Raw genomic sequence first — 19,901 nt, forward strand, 5'->3', positions numbered from 1 at the left:
TAATTTACGGAAGTTTATTATGCGATTTCCACGAAGAGAGTACCCCCTTTACAGATGCGCCACCAGCCGGTGCCATCTGCGAGCCATCGCCCCCGTCAAGTATAAAAGAGTGCGACTAGTAATTAACAAAGGCCGTGCAGAGGGGAGGGGAATAACCAGGTTTTGTAAGTCCAACTAGCAATGGATCCTGCCGGTACTAGATGGAAGGGAAAAGAAAACCGTGTACGTGGTGGAAGAAGAGGAGGAAGAGGAGGGGGAGCAGGAGAGAGCAAAAGAGCTCGGAACCGCGTTGATCACGTAACCGCGGGAATAAGGGATAAAGCGCACAAACGTCATTGCCTCGGGCCCCGTTTCCATGGTTACCGTGAACTCAATATCCGCGACGCCCGGGGGTAGTATGGGCCGCGGGCTGTCATCCCTCGAACCTGCCGAGCGGAGGCCGCCCGACGCTCCGCTTCCACCCTCCCCTATTTTACGCTTCCATTTTCTTTCTCTCTTTATCTTCCTTTCTCTTCCACCTTATTGTTTCCGTCGTTTTCTTTATGACCGCCCCTTTCTCTTTCTCTCTTCCCGCATCCCTTCCCTCTTCTCTTTTTCAATAATTCTCTTCTCTCTCTCTCTCTCTCTCTCTTTCTTCTTCATTTTCCTTTTTCTTTCCCCCTTCTCTGTTCCCTTTCTTAAACAGAAATCCCCGAAACGCCACTTTTTTGTCCCCCCGCTCCGCGGTTTCTTCCCTCCTCGTAGCTACCCTTCCATCTCGTTCTCCCGCCGCCTCTCCATCTTCCTCCTCCGTGCTCTCCTCGCGCGCCCTTCGTCTCTGAACACCACCGACCGGCTATTGCACATTTTACCACCCGCCCCTCGACGTTCTCCGTCTCTGTCGAGAGCGGGCTTGATTATATTCCATTTCTGGATCGCCCCGGGGCCGCCTCGGTCCCAGGTCCCTCAATACACGACACGGGGCGAAGTAGCCTTTGGCGTCAACACGGAAGACGGGCTTGAAATTCGAGTATAGCCCGGGACGCAGCCCTGCTATTGTCTGCATCGAGCCCCGACCAGCGAAATTTTTTACCGATCTCCGCCGAGCCATAGGGGCTCTGCTTGGTAGCCGCGGTGCCTGGGACTCGCCGAGAGCGTGATACACGAGACGCTTTTAAAGTGTCCGCCCTGACGAAGCAGCGTATTCGCGAGCAAACGTCACGCTCGAAACCACCAACAGAGCTGGAAATTAACTAAGTATTAAAAATAATTTCAACAACGGATCAAATAAAAGTTACTTTGACTTTGGATTACCTGACGAACAAAGTTAATCCTTGCATTCGACAGTCATTTTTTTTTGTCACTTTTATTCGTTATTCGAAACTTCTGTTTAAATAAAACTTTTGCCCATCCCTGCCATTCAGAGTTCTGCATAGGGGTGTCATTCTGGAAATACAGATATTGAAAGTAGTGTACTAAGCGTTGGAATTTAATTCCACGTATACAAACTTTAATCAACACTGCTCGATTAGTGAAATATAAATAATTCTGATTAAATGTTGAGGAAATATCAAAATTGCTGTTTTAGTTTCCGTAACGGTCGCAGTTGGTAAAAAAAGTGTAACAGTGATGGCAGAAATTAAAAAAATAATATTTTGTTCGTTGGAATTATAGTGGAGGATATTTTTTATTATTTCAAGGGGAATATTTTTCTGTCGATTCCATTAGTAGAATAGGCTGATAAATTTTCGACATATATTTTAGGAGCACTGCGTCGAAATTTATTTCAGTATTCACCTTTCAGTTTTCTTTAACGTCATTCACGCAGTATCCAATATTCGCATCACTGTTCTTTCTTCAATATTTTTAAATCTTGCGCTGTATATAATATCTACCATTATCGCAAAAGAGAAAATGTTAAGAATTTAGAAGTAGAAATATTGTCTGTAAGAATTGTCTGAAATATTAATCTATTTTTATGATTACGATAACATTCTGACCTCCAGACGAACAATTTGCTCCGCGAGTAGAATTAAGATTTTGTTTAAAAAAAAACTGTTGGTCACATTGGATTATACTCTTTTGGGATATAAGGAGGCATCTCTAAACTTGCAGAAAATATTTTTTTTATGTCGATCCTTCTTATTATTTATTAATTATTGTGGAATCTTGTCAACCTCTTGGACCATGTATCTCCTGTTGACGGGATGTGTAGCACTTATCAGTCATCCGATTGCAAATAAATAGAAATTTCTTAAAGCTAGATAGTTTACGTTGTTATTGGTCCACTTTAAAGAAGAAAAAAACGAAATTTGATAGAGTTATAGCGTTCGAAAGAAAAAGTAAGTTTTTTCCTTAGACCAATTTTACATATTATTCTTTACATCGAAGAAAATAAAATTTTAGGTCCAGTAACAGCGTAGATTATATAAGAAAATTCTCTTTTTTTGCAATCAGACGACTGTGACAGCTGTTACACCTGACGCCAACATCGTCGAAGAGATTCCACAGTAGTTAATAAATAATAAAAAGAATCGACGTAAAAAAAATATTTTCTGCAAGTTCAAAGATGCCTCCTTACATCCCAATAGAGTTTAATGCAATATTAACAACACTTTTTTCAAGAAAAATTCATAAATTTTAGGGGCTGATACATGAGAATCCCCCTTAATAGTGCATGGTAGGTATGTACTGTCCAGAACTGTTTAGATACGTAATCACAGCGTGATATCATTCGATCTACTTGTATTACATAATCGATTCCCTGAAACGTTCCTCTACTTTACTTTAATTTAGTTCGCGATTGGACAATTAAGTAGCATTTACGTAAATTGTTTAAATGCTGTCAAAAACAAAGTCGACAAATTAATACTATTATGTAGATTCAGTTGCGAAGCAATAAAAGCACAATTAATTGTCGAGCGACAATACTTAGCTGAACACTTGTACCTTTTTGCGACAACTGTGCGATTTACTCAGTACATGTAAATTGAAATGGCATCAGCATCGGTGTTCGTGTATTCGTAGAAATTACAGATACGAGAATGAAAACGATGTAATAGGAAAGAATCGTTTATTGAAATATGGCTTTCGGTACTTTTATCATTTAATTTCGTAAATACACTAACAGCCCGAAGTTTCGTGGCCCTTATGGTCTGGCGATATAGACAACGTCTAAATATCGAGCTACAAAAGGAGGGAACAAAAAGATTGACCTCCGCCGACGAAAATTAAGCGCATGTCTCACGCAGAACTCGCACTCGTCGGGCGAGAGACGTATGGAACATAAAAAGAAGCCTAAGAATAATAAGAAATTCGGGCTATTCTTTGGTGAAACTTATTCTTGTGTTTTATTATCTCTCGGTTACGGCTTATCCAATTACAATTTGTAAAAATATCATACTGTACCAAAAACTGCTATGTACCATTAGTTAGTTTTTTTTTTGCTTCCTTCTTTACATTCCTCTATCTATATTTATATTATTAATAATTCCACCTAGTGGCAGTAAGGAGAACATTATAATCTAGCTTCTCGAGAACCTGCATTTATCTTTTCCGTTTCCCTCGAGGCTCGTAAAAAATCATGCAATCCACCATCGCGAAGAGGAACACGCAGTTATGTAAAAAATCTCTTACACATGTGAAGTGCGCGGGCAAAAATGTATGGTACAAGTAAACGGTGTGTGCGCCTTTCTGATGAGAAAACTATACAGAGGTACTTAACAAAAGAGACAGGGGGGAGAGAGAGAGAGAGAGGGAGAGAGAGAGAGAGAGAGAGAGAGAGAGAGAGAGAGAGGGAGAGAGAGAGAAGAAAAGAAATGAATTATTTACATGTACTCCGACAACTTTTGCTTCAACGATCCGCTCCCTTTAATCCTCGGGCTGTTCTCCCAATTGCTAACTTATTATCGATTATATTTATACAAAAAGGCGATCGCTCCTCGGTACACGCAATAACAAATAAAATCATAGCTGAGATCAATATTGCAATATACCCCCGCATCTATTACCTCTCCGAATAATTTCATCGCTCCCGCACTGACTCATCTCGCGCAACTAATCAGCGCGCTACAGATAATGATGATAGTTCAGTCCAGAACTTAATAAATTTTTTTTTTTTTCCCTCTTTCCATTTTCTTTTTACATATGTCGTCAGTCTTGTGCGCGTATTGTATTCAATTAATATTGAACCGTTGAAGCAATTACGTTTCACGTAATTGTAACCGAAACGTTACGTATATTCGCTCTGTTTCCTCGTCGTTATTTATTTACACTAGAAGACTCACAGGTGTACGGTGCCTTTTGCATATGTCTCTCCGCGAACGCCGGCCAGGAAATGTGTCTCGTCGTGCTCGCCGAAATTGCGTGGGAAGCACGGACAAATCGTTGAAGGGCAACGGTCAATTCAGATTAACGGCGGGGGTGCGCAGCGTTCGTGTAATACTTTCTTTACACCCGGCTAATCTGAAGTAACCATCTCTCGCGCGGACCTCTATGAAAAATAAACAGTATACCTCACACGTTATCGTTCAGCGACTTTATCGTAACTACGACGGTATAATGTGTATAAAAAATTCCCTATTGCCTCAACAGTTTTATGTTACAGACTATAAAAATCGATAATCATGGGCTTCCCATGTATCAGTGTCGCGTATGGTATTTAAAAGTATTCAAAGGGTGATCGAGGGCCTCGATTCCTGGTGCTCGAGTACGTGATGTGTCTGTAGAGAATGAACACAAGGTGATTCTAGTAGAGACAGATATAGCCGTTACAACGAAGACCGCCGTGGAGAAATCTAGACGTTACGCTAAAGACCAAATCTAAACGCAATAAAACGATACATACATATAAATCAGCTATTATCAACTATTTATAAATCAGATATTTCCATCGCACATCGATAGGCATACACATGTTGCTTCTCCATATTCTGCGCGAATGAACTGTGTGTCGGGCACGTGTAATGCAGCGCGCTCGTGTAATGAGCAAGTCAGGAAAGATCGATGTATCTTTTCAATAATTATACTCTGTACGATATTGTAGGCACCCACGTACATCTGCAGCAAATTCATTTTACATTTATAAATCAGGTACACGCTTTGAATTTCCCATATTTTTTGTTTTCTGTTGTTCCTTTTTCCCTCTCTTTTCAATCGATCATATTGCGAAGCACACTTTTCTTTTCTGTTTCCTTTCCCCCTTTTTTTTTTATCGTTTCTCTGAACATCAAGCAAAGAGCCGCACCAATTCCGAAGAGGAAATATAAATAATTAAATTAGCATCGATCGAAAAAATATCCGTAATTCGTACTTTTGTAAATATTTCTTTAATAAAAAACGTAACAGCTAATTCTTTTATAAACACTGAAAATGTAGATTACAACATAATATACTGATAACAATTCCATCATTATGGTGGAGAGTAGCTATATTTTGTTGTACCAACATTGAAATTATCACTATTTTAGTATTTACGTGTAAGGTATTGTACAAATTATTCCATACTTTTTGGACAGTGTGCTCTCACAGTATATTATTATTATTATTATTACATTACGACTTGCAAAAATACGATTTACTATGATATATATATATATAACAAAACTTGCACTCTTTACACTAGCGCTACAGTGTCCAAAAGTATAGGTCAAGTGTTACAATGCAGCAGAGGCATATACATAAATGACAATGTACACTCATTCATCCGGCATACATGCGCGCGCCATATAACAACACTTATATATGGCCATACATCCTCCTCGCCGTAAAGAGACTACCCAAAGACTGATCATCATCGGGCATGTGCTCATACACATTGCTCTTTCCCTCCAATGATGTAATTTTGCGTTGAAAAATAAAGAACAATCTATTTATATTACATTTAAAAAACTTTCAGTCATTTACAGTAGGGAAGCTTATCGACATGGTAGAAATAATCTTATTTTGAATGTATGTGGAATCCCGACGTGATTCGCGATGAATTTCATTGTATGCAACTTATCAAACACTGTACAGTGCAACGTACACGAACGTTGCACGATCCGTCAAGGTCCATTGAGGCCAGCTCACACGAGACCATACAGGTAGGGCGCCAGATATCGGGCGGGTCACTCAAGTTCCTGCCCTTCACAGAACATCACTTCAAGTATGATTTATACAATGTTGTGCTCCTACACGTTTCTTTCTCTTGCTCGAGAAGGAACAACAAGTCTCTGAAATTCACCCTCTTCAATCGTGGTCTCATTGGCATTTGTCTGCTGATCCCCGTTGCCGACGTGTTCAAACCGGAATTACTTCCCGGACTACTGGCTGCTCCTCCCACATCGAGTTTAGGCTTTTTACGTGAACCGATCGCTTGCAAAGCGGTCAAGTTAGCTTCTCTTTGCCTTAACTCTTCCATCTCTGCACGTTGCATCTGTTGGCAATACCGATATTATGATTATATCGCTGCGTATATACAGACGTAACTTTCAGTTCGCTAATTTGCATTACCTCTTTAGCTTTCGCCTTAAGTTTAGCTTGTTCCGGATCTTCCGTTTTTGCACGACTCTTCGCGGCGCGTAGAAGTAACTCCCTTTCTTGCTCCTCGTGCCTTCTACGCTCGACTTTGTCCAAATCTTCCAAGAATTTTAACTGTGCCCTAACATCCTGCGTTACCTCGTAACGCGGATCCACCTGCGAACAGTGCATGCCGTTTGTTTTATAAATGCTCGATCGGTGGGCTTATTTAAAATAGATATATAAAATTCGTGTGTTTTCACCTTTATCAAGTCTATCCTGTGCTCTGCAATTACTGCTAATTTCTCTACTAAATTCTTTAACCTTTCTTGCGCGGCGTGCGAAATTAACGCCGCCACTTCTTGATTAGGTTCTTCTAATCCATAATTAGAAACTAAAAAATATAATCCTGTGTTGCTTAAATATGACACTTTTTTGCAATATATATCGTTCGATTACTTTAACAGATTAATATGAAAATTACCAATTTGTTTAATTCTTTGCTGTAATGGTGTCATATGTAAAAATACTTCATCTTTACAGGATCGTATTTGTGTCCCAACAAATTCTGTAGAACCGAGAATCCTCTGAGATTCCTCTGCAAGATTGACACCACCCATAGCAGCGACATCGTTAATATCATCATCTCCCCTATTTACGGAAAAAGCATATGCACATGTACAGGGTGAATCGCAAAAAACAGAACACCTAAATATCTCTGTTAGGTTTGTAGGTGGGAGAAAACGAGAAAAGTGACACCCTTCGAAAAGGTAATGGCACAAACAGATTTTGCTTCGACGTCACCTTCAAGATTACTTTGCTTTTTAATTTTCACAACTTCAGTGATGCTTATTACTTATGTTTACCTGACCATGATTCGTAAAGGAAGCTTTATCAGTAAATAATACTTTATCGGAAAATCGGCTATCATTTCTAATTTGCCTCAATGCCTAACTCAAAAAATTCACACGATTTCCAAAATTTTTCTATGAAATCTATGCTCGTGTACTATTCGCGCAACAGTTGATTGGCTAATGACACTTTCTTGGACAACTTGTCTAATTTGAGGCTTTACAGTCACTGCAGCCAGAATATCGATGGTATTTGCTTTGTGTGTTACACTTTTGACTCTCACAGATTTCTTATTCACAATGCTACCAATTTCGAGTGTACAGAAAAAGATGACCACCTGCGATCACGAAATCGCTCCGCTTCTCTAAAACACTCGCGACTTTATTCATAAATGGGATGATGATAATGATCTTTTCTTGTTCCGAGTAACCCATAATCAAACGTCTATCGATAAATTGATACGATATCTCAATAAGCTGATAATCATGACTATGTACATTCAGAGACCACGAGATCAGTTCCAAAAACTTAATTTTATACATTCAAGCTTCCATTACCCGATTCTAAATTCTTGGAGCCAAGATAACATATGTCATTAAACTCATTTTGATACTTGAAGTCAGAAATATATGGTATTATTTAAAAAAAAAAAAAATATATAAATAAATAACTTCTAAGATTACAGGTCATGGTATAATCTGTCATTAAACTCATTTTGATACTTTATTGATACTTGGTCATTTCAAAAATACGCTGATGACCTTGAAAATAACTTTGAAGATGACGTCAAAGCAGAATCCGTTTGCACTCCCTGAAACAGTGCAACTTTTCTCCTATCTTCAAATTTAACAGAGATATCTAGATGTTCTGTTTCTTCTGACTCGCACTGTATACTTCTGTTATAACACTCCAAACACGTATCATCAAAGTACAACTACTTGCTATCGCACTCCCGAAAAGTAATCACTTACGTGTATCCTGCAGACGAAAATGTCTTTTTCTCCTTTTCTTTAGTAGCTGGCTTTGGAACGAAAGAAGGCACTACGGCTTTATTAACAGTAGTGGTTGTGTTGACTGTTTTGCCTTGCGTTGCAGTCGTCACTGTTTTAACAACAGTTGTTGTGATAGGTGGCTTCTGGACCGTTGGTGCAGGGGGTCGAATTCCACTTACTGCTACCGTTGACTTTACAGTGTACGCTGTGGGGCTACGAACTACCGTTGTCACGGGTCGCATCTAAACAAACGAATATACTACGTTTTACAATTTACTACACAAGCAATACAAAACTAAAATGAATAAAGAAGCTACGCGTTACTTGTCTAGAACGCTGATTATCAACGTAAAAGGTACTAATCACTAATTGCTAGGAATTAGAATACTGTAGAGACTACGTACTACAAGGATCATCGAAATTCGAAGTATACTGGAAATATAAACATTGAAATCACTTTGGTAGCTTACCAGCCTTTGCTGAACTGGCTGTGTAGGTCTAGGGACTGTAGTTGTAGCAGTAGGTAGCGGAGCCATTACTCTTATTTGCGTAGTTGCAGTGACTGCAGTTACAGGGATCGTTGCTGTTGTTACAGCAACACTTGGTCTAATCTGATTCTGCTACATGGTGTTATAAAATACATTGTGAGTTACATGGCGAGCGATGTACATGAAAAGTAGATGGGAAAATCTTTGATACGAAGTGTAATTCTACGCTTAACAACTGTTTATAGTAAACTAGTTACGCTATACAACTTAATATGCAGATTTATTGATTTGTGTACTGGTAAATTGTTCTTACCTGTGTTACCTGTGTAACTACAGGAGCGGCAGATGTTACAGGAAAAACGATAGTGGCTGGAGGTGGCTTTATGCCTTCTATAACCAACTCTTTCATAACAAGAGATTGCCGTAAAAGTGGCAAACTCTTTTTGAGGAAACCAATCAGGCATGGTTGTGGTGATGCGTTCAATAATCTTTCAAGTCTATCACAGAACTCCTCGGGTTCAACTTTAGTATCAATTAATTCTTGTATCAAAGTTCGAACATTTCGCTCCACTGCTTTAGGTTCTCGACTAGACAACTCTAATAAGTTTGCTAAAAATCTACGGCACTTTTCTTTGGTATTATCTGTAGTTTGACGCTAAAAATAAAAAGCACAATATTACAAAAGTCACGGATGAATATAAATGGCAATGTTAAGTTGTTAGTCGTTAGGATGTTCGTAACGCTACGTGTAAATGGTATTACTACGTCGGTCTGTCGATCTAATAATACGGAATACATACAGGTGTAGGCGTCTGAACTGTTTGGGCAGTAGTAACAGGTGGGGCAGGCGTAGTTGTGACGGCAGCAGTCACTGTTGCTGGCGTTGTAGCTGCTGTTGTGATAGTTGCAGCCACAGTCTGTTTCAATAAATAAAAGCAGATCTTAGAACATTCTTCGTGCTTAAGATTATTTGAAAGACTCTTGTTCGATACACTATCAAAAAAGAAAACAAATAGTTACACTTTAATCTTTAAATACTATCTATAAAGTTATCGCTTCCAGGATTCAATTAGATTTAGAAAACTGGAATAACACTCCAAATTAAAAGCATTTTGCAACATCGCCAGAAATAAAATATAAACTACAGAACTTATGAGAGAGTGACAATTTTATTTATGCCATGCTTTCCCATTAAAACAATTATTCTGATATCTTGAAGATTCTATATTATCAACACTTATCGAGGAAATTACATCGTTTAATGTTCTGAAGCTCAGTATCATTAGGGAAACGTAGAAGATGTAACAAATTTATTTTCCGCATGCATGTTTCTATTAAATATTTGTAAATATAGCCCTAGCAAAATGTATCTTTTATTTTCTTTCGTTGCAGCATACCTCCTAACAAGATGTGATCTACAATATGCCTTTTCTATTCGCATGCTGAACTTCAGACTCGTTAAACATAAAATTCAAATTTCTACTGCATTATCAAAGAAATTTCGGTGTCTCGAAATGAACAAATTTATTATACTAAGTTGATTTAATAACTAACTATACCACAAAGTGAAGACGCACTTGTACCTTGTACAGACTCGTGACTTTTGGTATTTTACAATTATTCTTTAATTATTTCTTACGAAAAGATATGTATATGTTTGCTTTTATTTTTATTGCATTCTATTACACAATAATTAAAGCGTTTTATTTACAAAATCAGTAACTTGCACTTGAGAATATTAAAATACAAGTCGTAAATAAGAACTTAGTGAAAAATCAGTACGTGAAAAATGACGCAAGTACTACTTCTTTCTGGCTACTATATACGAATATTCTTTCGTTTAAATGATTCATAAAAACTTTTCATGGATTTGCACAGTAATTTTCAATATTTTAAAATAATAAGATGTCGTATTTGTACAATATACGAAAGAAATTTTATTATTCTAATTTATATATATACACAAACACAATCAGTTTTTCAAACATCCTGTAATACCCTTAACCAATATAACATGCAAAGATGAGTACATACGACGAAGCCGTCGGCTTCGATAAAACAATTGCAATTTTCAAAAACTTAGAAGTTCTACGATACAAAGGCATCCCAGCAAATAAGCCAATAAGAAAACAAAACTCTTTGCATACTACAGAAAACCTCTCGGCCATTCGTGGCAACTGATTAACTAAGTATTAAATCCAAAGATCTGTTTGAAATGTTCAGTAAACCGTGATATCTGTGCAATGCGCATTAAAGATTCTCAAAAACCCAAGAAAGAAAATCCGAATGCGATAAAGTTGCGTTACAATTTCAAGAAAACTTTGATAGGACAAACATGATAAATTAATACAGAATAAAGGAATATAAACATAATACATAGCCTTACCAATAACACCATTCCAACTAATGGCACAAACTAAAAGTCTACTACAGCACTACATCGAGTCTTGTAAGAGGTATAAGAGTGCGTCACCTGAACAGATTTTCTTAAAGTGGCGAGTGGTGGGCCTGTGAACTGTGTGTTCAGCCTACTTACAGCCGGCACTGAGGCTAACCGATAGGTAGTGCCTGGTGATGGTGCAGCAACCACCGCATTTCCCGCTATACTATTTGGCGTAACTGCGGTACCAGCGGGAGTACCTGCAGTTGGAGGTGGTCCTACCCTCAACAACTGGTACTGTCCATTTTCCGTTTTTAACAATATGTGACCTTGAGTCCCAGGTTGAAGACTATGTAATGTTTGTAATGTTATCTAGAAATGGAGAAATAAATATTTTAACAATATACAGTACATGAATTTATATCGAGCGCTAAAAGATAGAAATGTTATGAATGTATATATATATATATATATATATATATATATATGTATGTATGTATTATATACAAAAAAAAATGTTTCGAATAATACACAAGTTTAATGACAACAGAATAGATACGTGTGATAAATCAGCTTGAAGTAAATCAGATGGAGTATGAATATACGGAATGACCTTTAGATGTGCCATATACATTTGTTTACAAGATATAAATATCTTACCCCTGGAGCTCCAGGCCTTGTTCCAATCATATGTTGACCGATTACTACTCTGGATGCGACTTGCTTTCCTGCTTGCTGTCCTGCCACTGGTGTGCCAGGACGCATAGCATTCACGTTAAGAATTTGTACATTGCTGGGTACTATGGTGGACGTGACCCCAGGTTTACCCTGTAGCGCTGTGCTGACGGCGTTGCCAGCCACAGAAACAGGAACAGACATCGGAACGGAAACCATGCCACTGGGTGCTACACTAGTCTTTATCACTAAAGCGGTACCTGTCGGCTTATTTACACTAGCCACTGTTTGACTGCCCGTGTCGCTGACGGAGCCAACATTCGTAACAACGTTCGACGTCGCCTGTAACACTGCCTGCGACGTTAGTCCCAAAGTGCCGTTGGCTAGCTGTCCGACAGTTTGCGCAGGGAAGGAAAGTTTATTATTGACATTGGCTACCCCCGTGGTCGCTATTACTTGCCCGACCGTTGGATAAATAATCTTGACAGGCTCGTGCGCTTTGGCGAGGCTCGGTATGTGTGTTGTTGTCTGATTACTGGTCACCTGGTTGGTAGTAACTTGATTGATATAAGCAGCAGGGGGGACTGCTGACTGTGTATGCTGTTGCTGCTGTTGTGTAGTAACCTGTGGCGCCACTGTGTTTGAGGTAACCACGTTTACTGGGAGGAGAGTGCTCGTGGTAATGGACTTCGTAACTTCTTGAGTCATCAGACTGTTCACCGTAGTAGCACCGCCGCCGTTCGAAACCCCATGTTTCTGCGGCTGTACCGCGGTGATGGTGCCCCCGTTGGAAATACCACTGTTCACCTGATGATTCTGCTGGCTGACTGACGCAGAGCTTACTTGATGACCAGAGACAGCCGGCGTCGATGTTACCAGTTGTGTTTCGAGGGAGCCCACTATCGCGTTCACTGCGGATTCATCGACGTCCGTGCTCAGAGCTTCCTCCAGAAACTTAGCTGACGCCATTTTCTTCCAAGCTCCAACTGTAAACTGATCTGCGCATGCGCCTGTCGCAAATTGTTCCCATGGTGCATTGCCCCCCCTAGCGCAGCTGAAAATTATACGCGGCCTTTCTTCTGTTTACCATCCGGCGGTACTCAATACGATTAATATTTCTCACCATCGTGAAAAATCGCCCCGGTCCTCTTTCATTCGAGCCGCCAATTACCAGCTTCGCCGCCTTCCCCGGATCGGAAAAGCGATTATCGCCATATTACATTACAACGTCGATCATTTATGTTATGGCTGTCAATACTCGGCATGCAAACACGTCACCCGCCAAAATGGCTATCCTCCAAACTGTCGATTCGTACACGATCCGTCCCTCTGATAACGATATCATATTGGCATATAGTTCAGAAAATTATAAAAATTGTATAAAAATTTTCTATCCCTAAGAGCTCTATACATTTGCTCTTCCTTTAAGGATACTGTTAGTAACAGTTGCTTTTAACATGCGTGTTCCGTAATCAATCCTTCCCAGTCCCGTCACTCGCATCCCACCTCCTCGCGTTCCGCAATGCATCCCGATTACATCATCCTGATATTGTAAACGGGACTTAATGCTTTCCAACTGGCACGTCCAGCGCCCTCTACTCACAACGGATACTACAAATTCAATTATTTCTCCATCAATACACCGCATCTTGTATCGTATACTTAATGAGATAACGGATCTATCGCAAAACAATTCAAACTTTAAACGATGTACAGTCTTATTCGTTCGAAAGAAGTCGGGTGTAGTAGGTACTACAATCAACAATTGAAATTCAACATTTTTTTTTGTATTTTCTACAATGTTTTTTCTGCTTCCACAATACGCACAACAGTATTCTTAATGCTCGTTGAAAGGCTTACATATAAAAGTATTGTATTTTACATGGTATAATGAACAATAGTTATCAGTATTTTATTAAAATATTGATACATATCTTGTCGAGAATGTGAAATTTATGCACGAAATTTTTCGACTAACCTACAAAATAGATCCCCACTGCCTTTTTCAAATCGTACCAAATGCAAATTCGCGTGTAATTAAATTATATTCGATACCATATTTCGAATTGTTATCAACCTACTGTTGAAATAATCCTACTACTTAAAACGCCAGTGGCACTAATTGCATCAATCACGTTGAAAAAGAATGTAAGCATGGAGCAAATATTGCATTGTTCAAGTTTGGCGACAATTTTCCTCAAGACGTTATTATCATTTGTAAAGTTTGCCCGAATCTCGAGCGAGACTGCGGCCGATAAAAACGATTAGATAAATGCGAGATACACTAGCTCAATATATCACAAAGTACGACATTTTTCATTTTATTATGCTGTCGACGACCAATGAGGCCAAGTTTTGATGATACTGTACAAAGCATCACCCGGGCTTAAAGTCTGAGAGATTTGTCGGTGGCCTAGTAACTTATAATCCGGCGCAATTTTACCACCTTCTACGCCTAGTTCGATAAGTCGTTGCGCGGCGTATAGCTGATTTCTCGGCGGTTTGACGGCGTTGAAAGTACCGATAAACGAGATACCTATACTGATGTTATTGAATCCGAAGGAATGGGCGCCCATGTAATCCCAGCTTCGACCAACGTATACAAGCCCGTCGCCGCCAATGAGAAAACTATAAGCGATATCCGCCCAATTTCTGGACTCGATGTGGAATGTTTGAGCGAATCGAACGCGGAATGTGCATTCCGATTGGGTGGTGCAGAAATCGGTAGCTGTGTGGCTGATAATCACGTATGGTACCGGATGTTTCATCTTAGTCAATGGCTCCGAAGGAGGTTGAGCACCCCATTCGTTCCGTTCGACGAAACGTACATTTTTCACTTTAACACCTGCAACTTAAATAGGGCGATTTAACTGTCTCGAACAAAGTTCGGGAGAAGTTTGAGAGAGCAGAAAGTAACATCTATTGGTTAAGAAACTTTAAAACTGTACGAACATAACTAAGTACCTCCGAGCGAAGAATCTGGAATTTCCGGGAAAACAGGTGCTGGTGGAGTAGTAACGTTACGCGTGAGGTACACACAGGCAACGATCACAGTAGTCACGAGAATTAAGGCTAGTACACACAAAAAGGCCGCACACCTCCAAGTCCATAACCACTTTACTACTGTAATAATGCAGAAATTGTCATATGAAGAAGTATAAAACGCTGCGTTGAGAGTGAATGATTTTTAATACTTTTTCATACTATTAAATTATCCAATTACGAAAACACTTATTAACCCTTTTTAATCTGTATCTTACGTCCAGGATTGTTATCCTCTGATACATCGTAACTATTGCTGCGCGTTAATATCATAGTACCAAGTTTACAAGGCGCAACGCTCCGCCAAATGTGTGCCAGAATAAAAATACGTATTAAAATATTTGCATAAAATTAAATTATATACGAAAATTGAATTGCACAATTAAACTGTTTATGTATTTATGTACGGTTTGCTCGGGCGTTAAAGCAACAAAAAGAACAACTGAAACCGTGAACTGTCTTAATACTGTGACAGAGAAACAATGAACTGAAAAATGGAAGTAGACGCGAGATAAACTTTTTCCCGGGCTTCCCAGGAACTATCTCTCGTGATGCACTACAATAGAATATTAAATGTATCACAATATTCTTTTATCAACCGAGGCACCGCGCAGTTTTTAAAACAGGATGTCGCCAATCATTACTTCCGCCGAAAGCTTATCGAATTTATGTAACAATCGCGCCCATATAAAATGCAGTTATGGCAAAAGCTCAACGATTCGATAAAAGGGATTTAATTAAATAAAATTTATTACCCGCGCGCGCGAGTTTAGCAATGACCGATTTAGATAAAGTATTATTTCTAATCAAATTATCTAAGCTGTTAAAGGACGATTGATAACATCTGTTTACACCTTAATAACGATTTAAAAATCTGTATCTAAGAATTCAGAGACTGCTATTTGTTAGACTGTAAGCTGTAAGTAATGCAGTTCGAAATTAAGGAAACATTTGGGAACAATATCGCATCGTTATACATCGAAATTCACGTATGTTTACAAAATCTTACTATATAAAGCAGAAAGTATTTGTGTGTTTGTTGTTTAAAAATCTTTCGACCGACAAACTCTGGGGTCACGAGATGTGTCCCAGCTCATGATACCTAGCTAATCCAGGTGAATATGACTATTTTCACGCAAAAACTAAAAAAATTTTCTTTTTTATAAAATCAGAATCTAAATTTCAGGCGTAGCCGAGTAGTAAAGATACTACTAGAACACAACACGGACTCGCAGCTTTCACTGTAAAACAAAGATAGGTAGGTATGTAATGCATACAGCAAATCTATATATACTTCCGATCGATATTTTATCTGAACGTTTCGTTTATTTTATTTCCGTTTCTGCTCTATTCCAGACATATGCAATTAGATAACTCATTGCCGATATCGACACGTTAATCGTGATAATGTTAAGCAGGGTGAGTTATCTCTCGTGAAACTGTAGGCTGACGATTGCACGCGTATATAGCTACGACCTTTTTCAGGTAACGGTGATTTTAGTTTCGATAACTAAGAGGCAAGATCCCCGTTGAATGCCTCCCATCCTACCAAGGACATAACGGACCTTGCCCCCGGATGGGGTCGCGTTCACGGGCCCTCATAGGATCTTTACTCGTCGGTCTACATCAATAACGCCGTACTGAAAACTGTACTTCAGGTAATCACCTTTATCGAGGTCGGTGTTCTGAGACAAGATCGGTGGATTGCTATGCAGATCGCCCTTAGCAGTGGCCAAATTGGGCGCGTTGGATGCTTGGCCGCCGTCACTCTTAACCGTATCATACTCCTGTATCGAAGTCGGGTTGGTGTAAACGAATTGCTTTATTGTCACTGGGCCCTTATAAAACGTCTTGTTACCAAGGTGCACGTTGGCCGAGTTCTTTACGCGAACATCCCCGAAATTCGAGGTGTCCGCGTTCGGCAGCACCACATTGCCGTCCGCTGTGGCGACCTGCTGGTGATGCTGCAGCACCGCCGGCACAGGCAGTTCGGGTATCCACTCGCCCTCCTCGATATCCGTCTCCTCCTCGTCATCCTCTACGTCACTGCACTGCGTAGAGGAACCGGCAAGGCTGACATTTCCAGCGACAGTGACCGCGGTGGTCTCCTTGAGGGCGCCGGCTATCTCGCCGCGACAGTTCTCGATATCGTGATTCTCAATGGCGATGTCGCCGTGGGCCTGATCTTGGTCCTTCTGGCACCGGTTCCCCCCGACCGGTATTATTTGCTGACGCTGCACCAATGTCACCATGCCCATGCACTGTACGAACAAGAACGTCCCTTTCTACCGTTTCCATCGAAATTTCAAGCATAATTCAGCTACAACGCGCGGTTGTCCTGACCGGTCGAAACTTCTAATTGGCTTGCTATGGGTATGAGCTGTATGCTTCGTGAGTTGTGAATGATGTTATTATTTTAGAGGGAGAGATGATTCACCGTGATGGCATCCCGTTGACAGTGGATGCAAGTGAGTAAAGGTTGGTGAACAAAGAATCGATGGTTGGTATTGAAATATTATAATCGTAACACCCTTCGCGGGGGACAATGTAACGGAATGTAATTATGTGCACGTCCCTTATGCAAATTTTTCTGGCACTTTATATTACGACCAGGTAATCCCGCCTAATAGGTCAATGCTTCTCGTTAACGGTTAATAAACTACGATTTTACACAGTCGCGCGCGTCACGCGCAAACTATACTAGCGAATTCTACGTGCGTACCCAGGGCCGGCTTAAAGGGGGGGCGGTGGCAGACAGGGCGGCCGCCCGGGGCGCCACATTTGTAGGGGCGCCGCTGCATGCGTTTATTCATTTATATCCATTCTGCTAATTGACTTTCGTGCCCTTGGAGGGGCGCCATGATAATCATGCCCGGGGGTGCCAAGTATGCTAAAGCCGCCCCTGTGCGTGCCTATCGTTTCACTAAATTTGCATATAGTGCGCACACGATTCGACGATTTAACAGAATTATGTACACACGGCTGCTTGTTCGTGGAATCTATTGGATCCACTTAGAATTGTTGCAAAGTACGCTCTTTAAATTTACTATCGCCGGTGGGTTTTGTAAAATAATTAACGCGATTGCGTGGTATTCACTTCGCCATAATAACACACGTGTTACCAGCTTTAATTCTACCGATAATATATTTTACTAAACATCACTGTTTCAGTGATGTACATACAATTAAAGAAACTAACGAATCGAACGAATGGTCCCGTACTTTTCCATACACCGTTTAAATGGGGAATTCCCAGACATCCAGAGGCCATTCTAGAAATCGAATTGTACGAAACACGTTGTCGTTAGTGAAATCGGGAAGCGTGTTCAGAAAATCACGGCCCAACAAGCTTGAATAACGGGAAACGACATTAGCGCGGTAATTTCACTTTCCGAATGATCCGTAACTGTTAGACCTCCGTTTGTTTTCATCTATTTTTGCTTATCTAAAAAGTACATCTAACGAGCGTTCCGAAAAAAGCACGCTCCGCTACAGCTTGCCATTGTGAAGACAGAACAGGCTACGAGTCTTCCCTGCGCAGACGATCTATCGTTTTATGTGGAGCATCGGGAAGCGTGTTAATCGCTCCGTTGCAGGCCGAAGTTCATCGTATACAACGAAATTTACGCAGCTGTGGAGCACCGAGTGCGTTGAAAGAATGAATCCAAGATAGCCACCGCGGTGAAATTGTATATTGGTCGTTAGGATGAAGATGATGTCGCAGGTGCTGATGTGTCTGATAATAACAATGGTGATTAGGAGGAAAGAAAGTTGGGTCGACGATGGGAAATGATAAAACTGATTCAACCTATCCTTATCGTTTACGTCCATTACAATACGCCAGGTAGTCACGAAAACTAATTACCTCGCACAAATCATCGTCTCTGCCGTCCGCGGTCACTTTGCCAGCGCTTGATCACAGCCAGCTTACAACATGGCGCCTCTTTGATGGTTGCGTCTTCGTCGCTGTTCCGAACAGAAGATCTCGATGAACCGGAACCCTCCACGGAATTTCCCTTCTGCGGATCTATTTTCGGGCATGCCACGCGACACTTGCACGCAGCCGATCGGCCCTTCGGTTACGGGAATTCGTTCACGAGGCACTGTTCGGCAGTCTCATGGTGATTCAGACCAGACACTGTCGCAGTCACTGCTACCGGTGACAGCACGCGCCTACCGAAGGCCGCAGCTGAGACTGGAACCTCCTCTTAAACACTTGCCTCTCGGTATCTAACGTTCCTGGCAACAAAGCATAACGCGCGAACGAAGAGGGAAGGCAATAAAACAGAACGGATCGCGTCAACGCGCGCCGCGGGGATCCGCTCGCGAACGTAACATCCCGTGGGTTCTCTCGCTGACTTGTCGCGGCCGTAAGTTTCGCAATTCTACGTCACCGCTGCTCCGCGACGTACGAGTTTGACGAAGGACGCGAGTGCCTCCGACGCTTGGCCCGTCGGCGAGGAAATCTTCCGGGGAACCAGATGCCCCAACGTACACGTCACTAAATGAAAAAACCCTGCCCTGGACGAGAAGTTCACGTCCGGCGGTAATAATCGACAGTGGATACAGAGTTTTAACGAGACAGCGCGATAACGAGGCGCAGGTCGCGGCCGATGAATACCAAACTGTCGACGGAGTCGTTGGATTCACCCGACGCGTGCCGATATTATCTTCCCGTGTTTCGTCGCCGCGACGAACTGTCCGAGGCTCGCGACGATCGGGCTGCGAAATCGCGTGCAACCCCACTCTGCATCTTTCTTTCTCTTGCTTGCAACTGGAAATTCTGTCCGCGCCTGCGAATGGCTGGGATTAATTCGTGGCCGTGGCTATAATTACATACGGTGCTCGGGTGACCCCATGGCTCATGGGATTTCTCCTGGACGGATCAATTCGTCCCCGTCACAGAAGGACTTTCCCATTCTATCCGTCAAGATTGCCGTAATCGAATTCAGAGCGAAGTAAGCAGGAACACGTGTAAACAGAACGGCATGTATA

At 41.0% G+C, this 19,901-nt stretch overlaps 2 protein-coding genes across 7 annotated transcripts; both read right to left on the minus strand.

The window, feature by feature from the left end:
• Positions 1–5,110: 5,110 nt before the first annotated feature.
• On the minus strand, positions 5,111–13,268 carry LOC143376442 (transcription initiation factor TFIID subunit 4). Of its 4 annotated transcripts, none has more exons than XM_076826783.1 (10): positions 11,850–13,268; positions 11,283–11,561; positions 9,610–9,726; positions 9,123–9,464; positions 8,792–8,938; positions 8,301–8,563; positions 6,962–7,128; positions 6,741–6,886; positions 6,472–6,654; positions 5,111–6,394 (listed from the first exon to the last, which is right to left on the minus strand). In XM_076826783.1, exons 1-10 carry the CDS (start codon positions 12,831–12,833, stop codon positions 6,116–6,118), a joined length of 2,907 nt encoding a protein of 968 aa, XP_076682898.1. In that variant the 5' UTR covers positions 12,834–13,268; the 3' UTR covers positions 5,111–6,115. The 4 variants fall into 4 exon arrangements, with proteins under 4 accessions (XP_076682898.1, XP_076682916.1, XP_076682890.1 ...); XM_076826801.1 differs by having other exon boundaries at positions 8,792–8,941; positions 11,346–11,561; positions 11,850–13,263; XM_076826775.1 differs by having other exon boundaries at positions 8,792–8,941; positions 11,850–13,263.
• Positions 13,269–13,629: 361 nt separating this feature from the next.
• Positions 13,630–19,579, minus strand: LOC143376615 (peptidoglycan-recognition protein LC). Of its 3 annotated transcripts, none has more exons than XM_076827147.1 (4): positions 18,772–19,579; positions 16,573–17,167; positions 14,829–14,984; positions 13,630–14,715 (listed from the first exon to the last, which is right to left on the minus strand). In XM_076827147.1, the coding sequence occupies exons 2-4, from the start codon at positions 17,162–17,164 to the stop codon at positions 14,189–14,191; spliced, it is 1,275 nt and encodes a 424-aa protein (XP_076683262.1). In that variant the 5' UTR covers positions 17,165–17,167; positions 18,772–19,579; the 3' UTR covers positions 13,630–14,188. The 3 variants fall into 3 exon arrangements, with proteins under 3 accessions (XP_076683262.1, XP_076683254.1, XP_076683270.1); XM_076827139.1 differs by having other exon boundaries at positions 14,829–14,987; positions 18,772–19,575; XM_076827155.1 differs by having other exon boundaries at positions 13,630–14,709; positions 14,829–14,987; positions 18,772–19,574.
• Positions 19,580–19,901: the final 322 nt, after the last annotated feature.

This window comes from Andrena cerasifolii, chromosome 1 (assembly GCF_050908995.1).
Source record: "Andrena cerasifolii isolate SP2316 chromosome 1, iyAndCera1_principal, whole genome shotgun sequence".
Taxonomy (NCBI): Eukaryota; Metazoa; Arthropoda; class Insecta; order Hymenoptera; family Andrenidae; genus Andrena; species Andrena cerasifolii.

Excerpts from the sequence above, each read along its gene's own strand:
- LOC143376615 (XM_076827139.1), bottom strand. The coding sequence starts at position 17,164 with ATGGGCATGGTGACATTGGTGCAGCGTCAGCAAATAATACCGGTCGGG. Across the intron at positions 14,988-16,572 it reads GAACACCGACCTCGATAAAG|TAGTAAAGTGGTTATGGACT; the intron begins GTGATTACCTGA and ends GCATTATTACAG. Across the intron at positions 14,716-14,828 it reads TCCAGATTCTTCGCTCGGAG|TTGCAGGTGTTAAAGTGAAA; the intron begins GTACTTAGTTAT and ends GCCCTATTTAAG.
- LOC143376442 (XM_076826775.1), bottom strand. The coding sequence starts at position 12,833 with ATGGCGTCAGCTAAGTTTCTGGAGGAAGCTCTGAGCACGGACGTCGAT. Across the intron at positions 9,465-9,609 it reads CAGTTCAGACGCCTACACCT|CGTCAAACTACAGATAATAC; the intron begins GTATGTATTCCG and ends TTTTATTTTTAG. Across the intron at positions 6,887-6,961 it reads GCAAAGAATTAAACAAATTG|GATTATATTTTTTAGTTTCT; the intron begins GTAATTTTCATA and ends TAAGCAACACAG.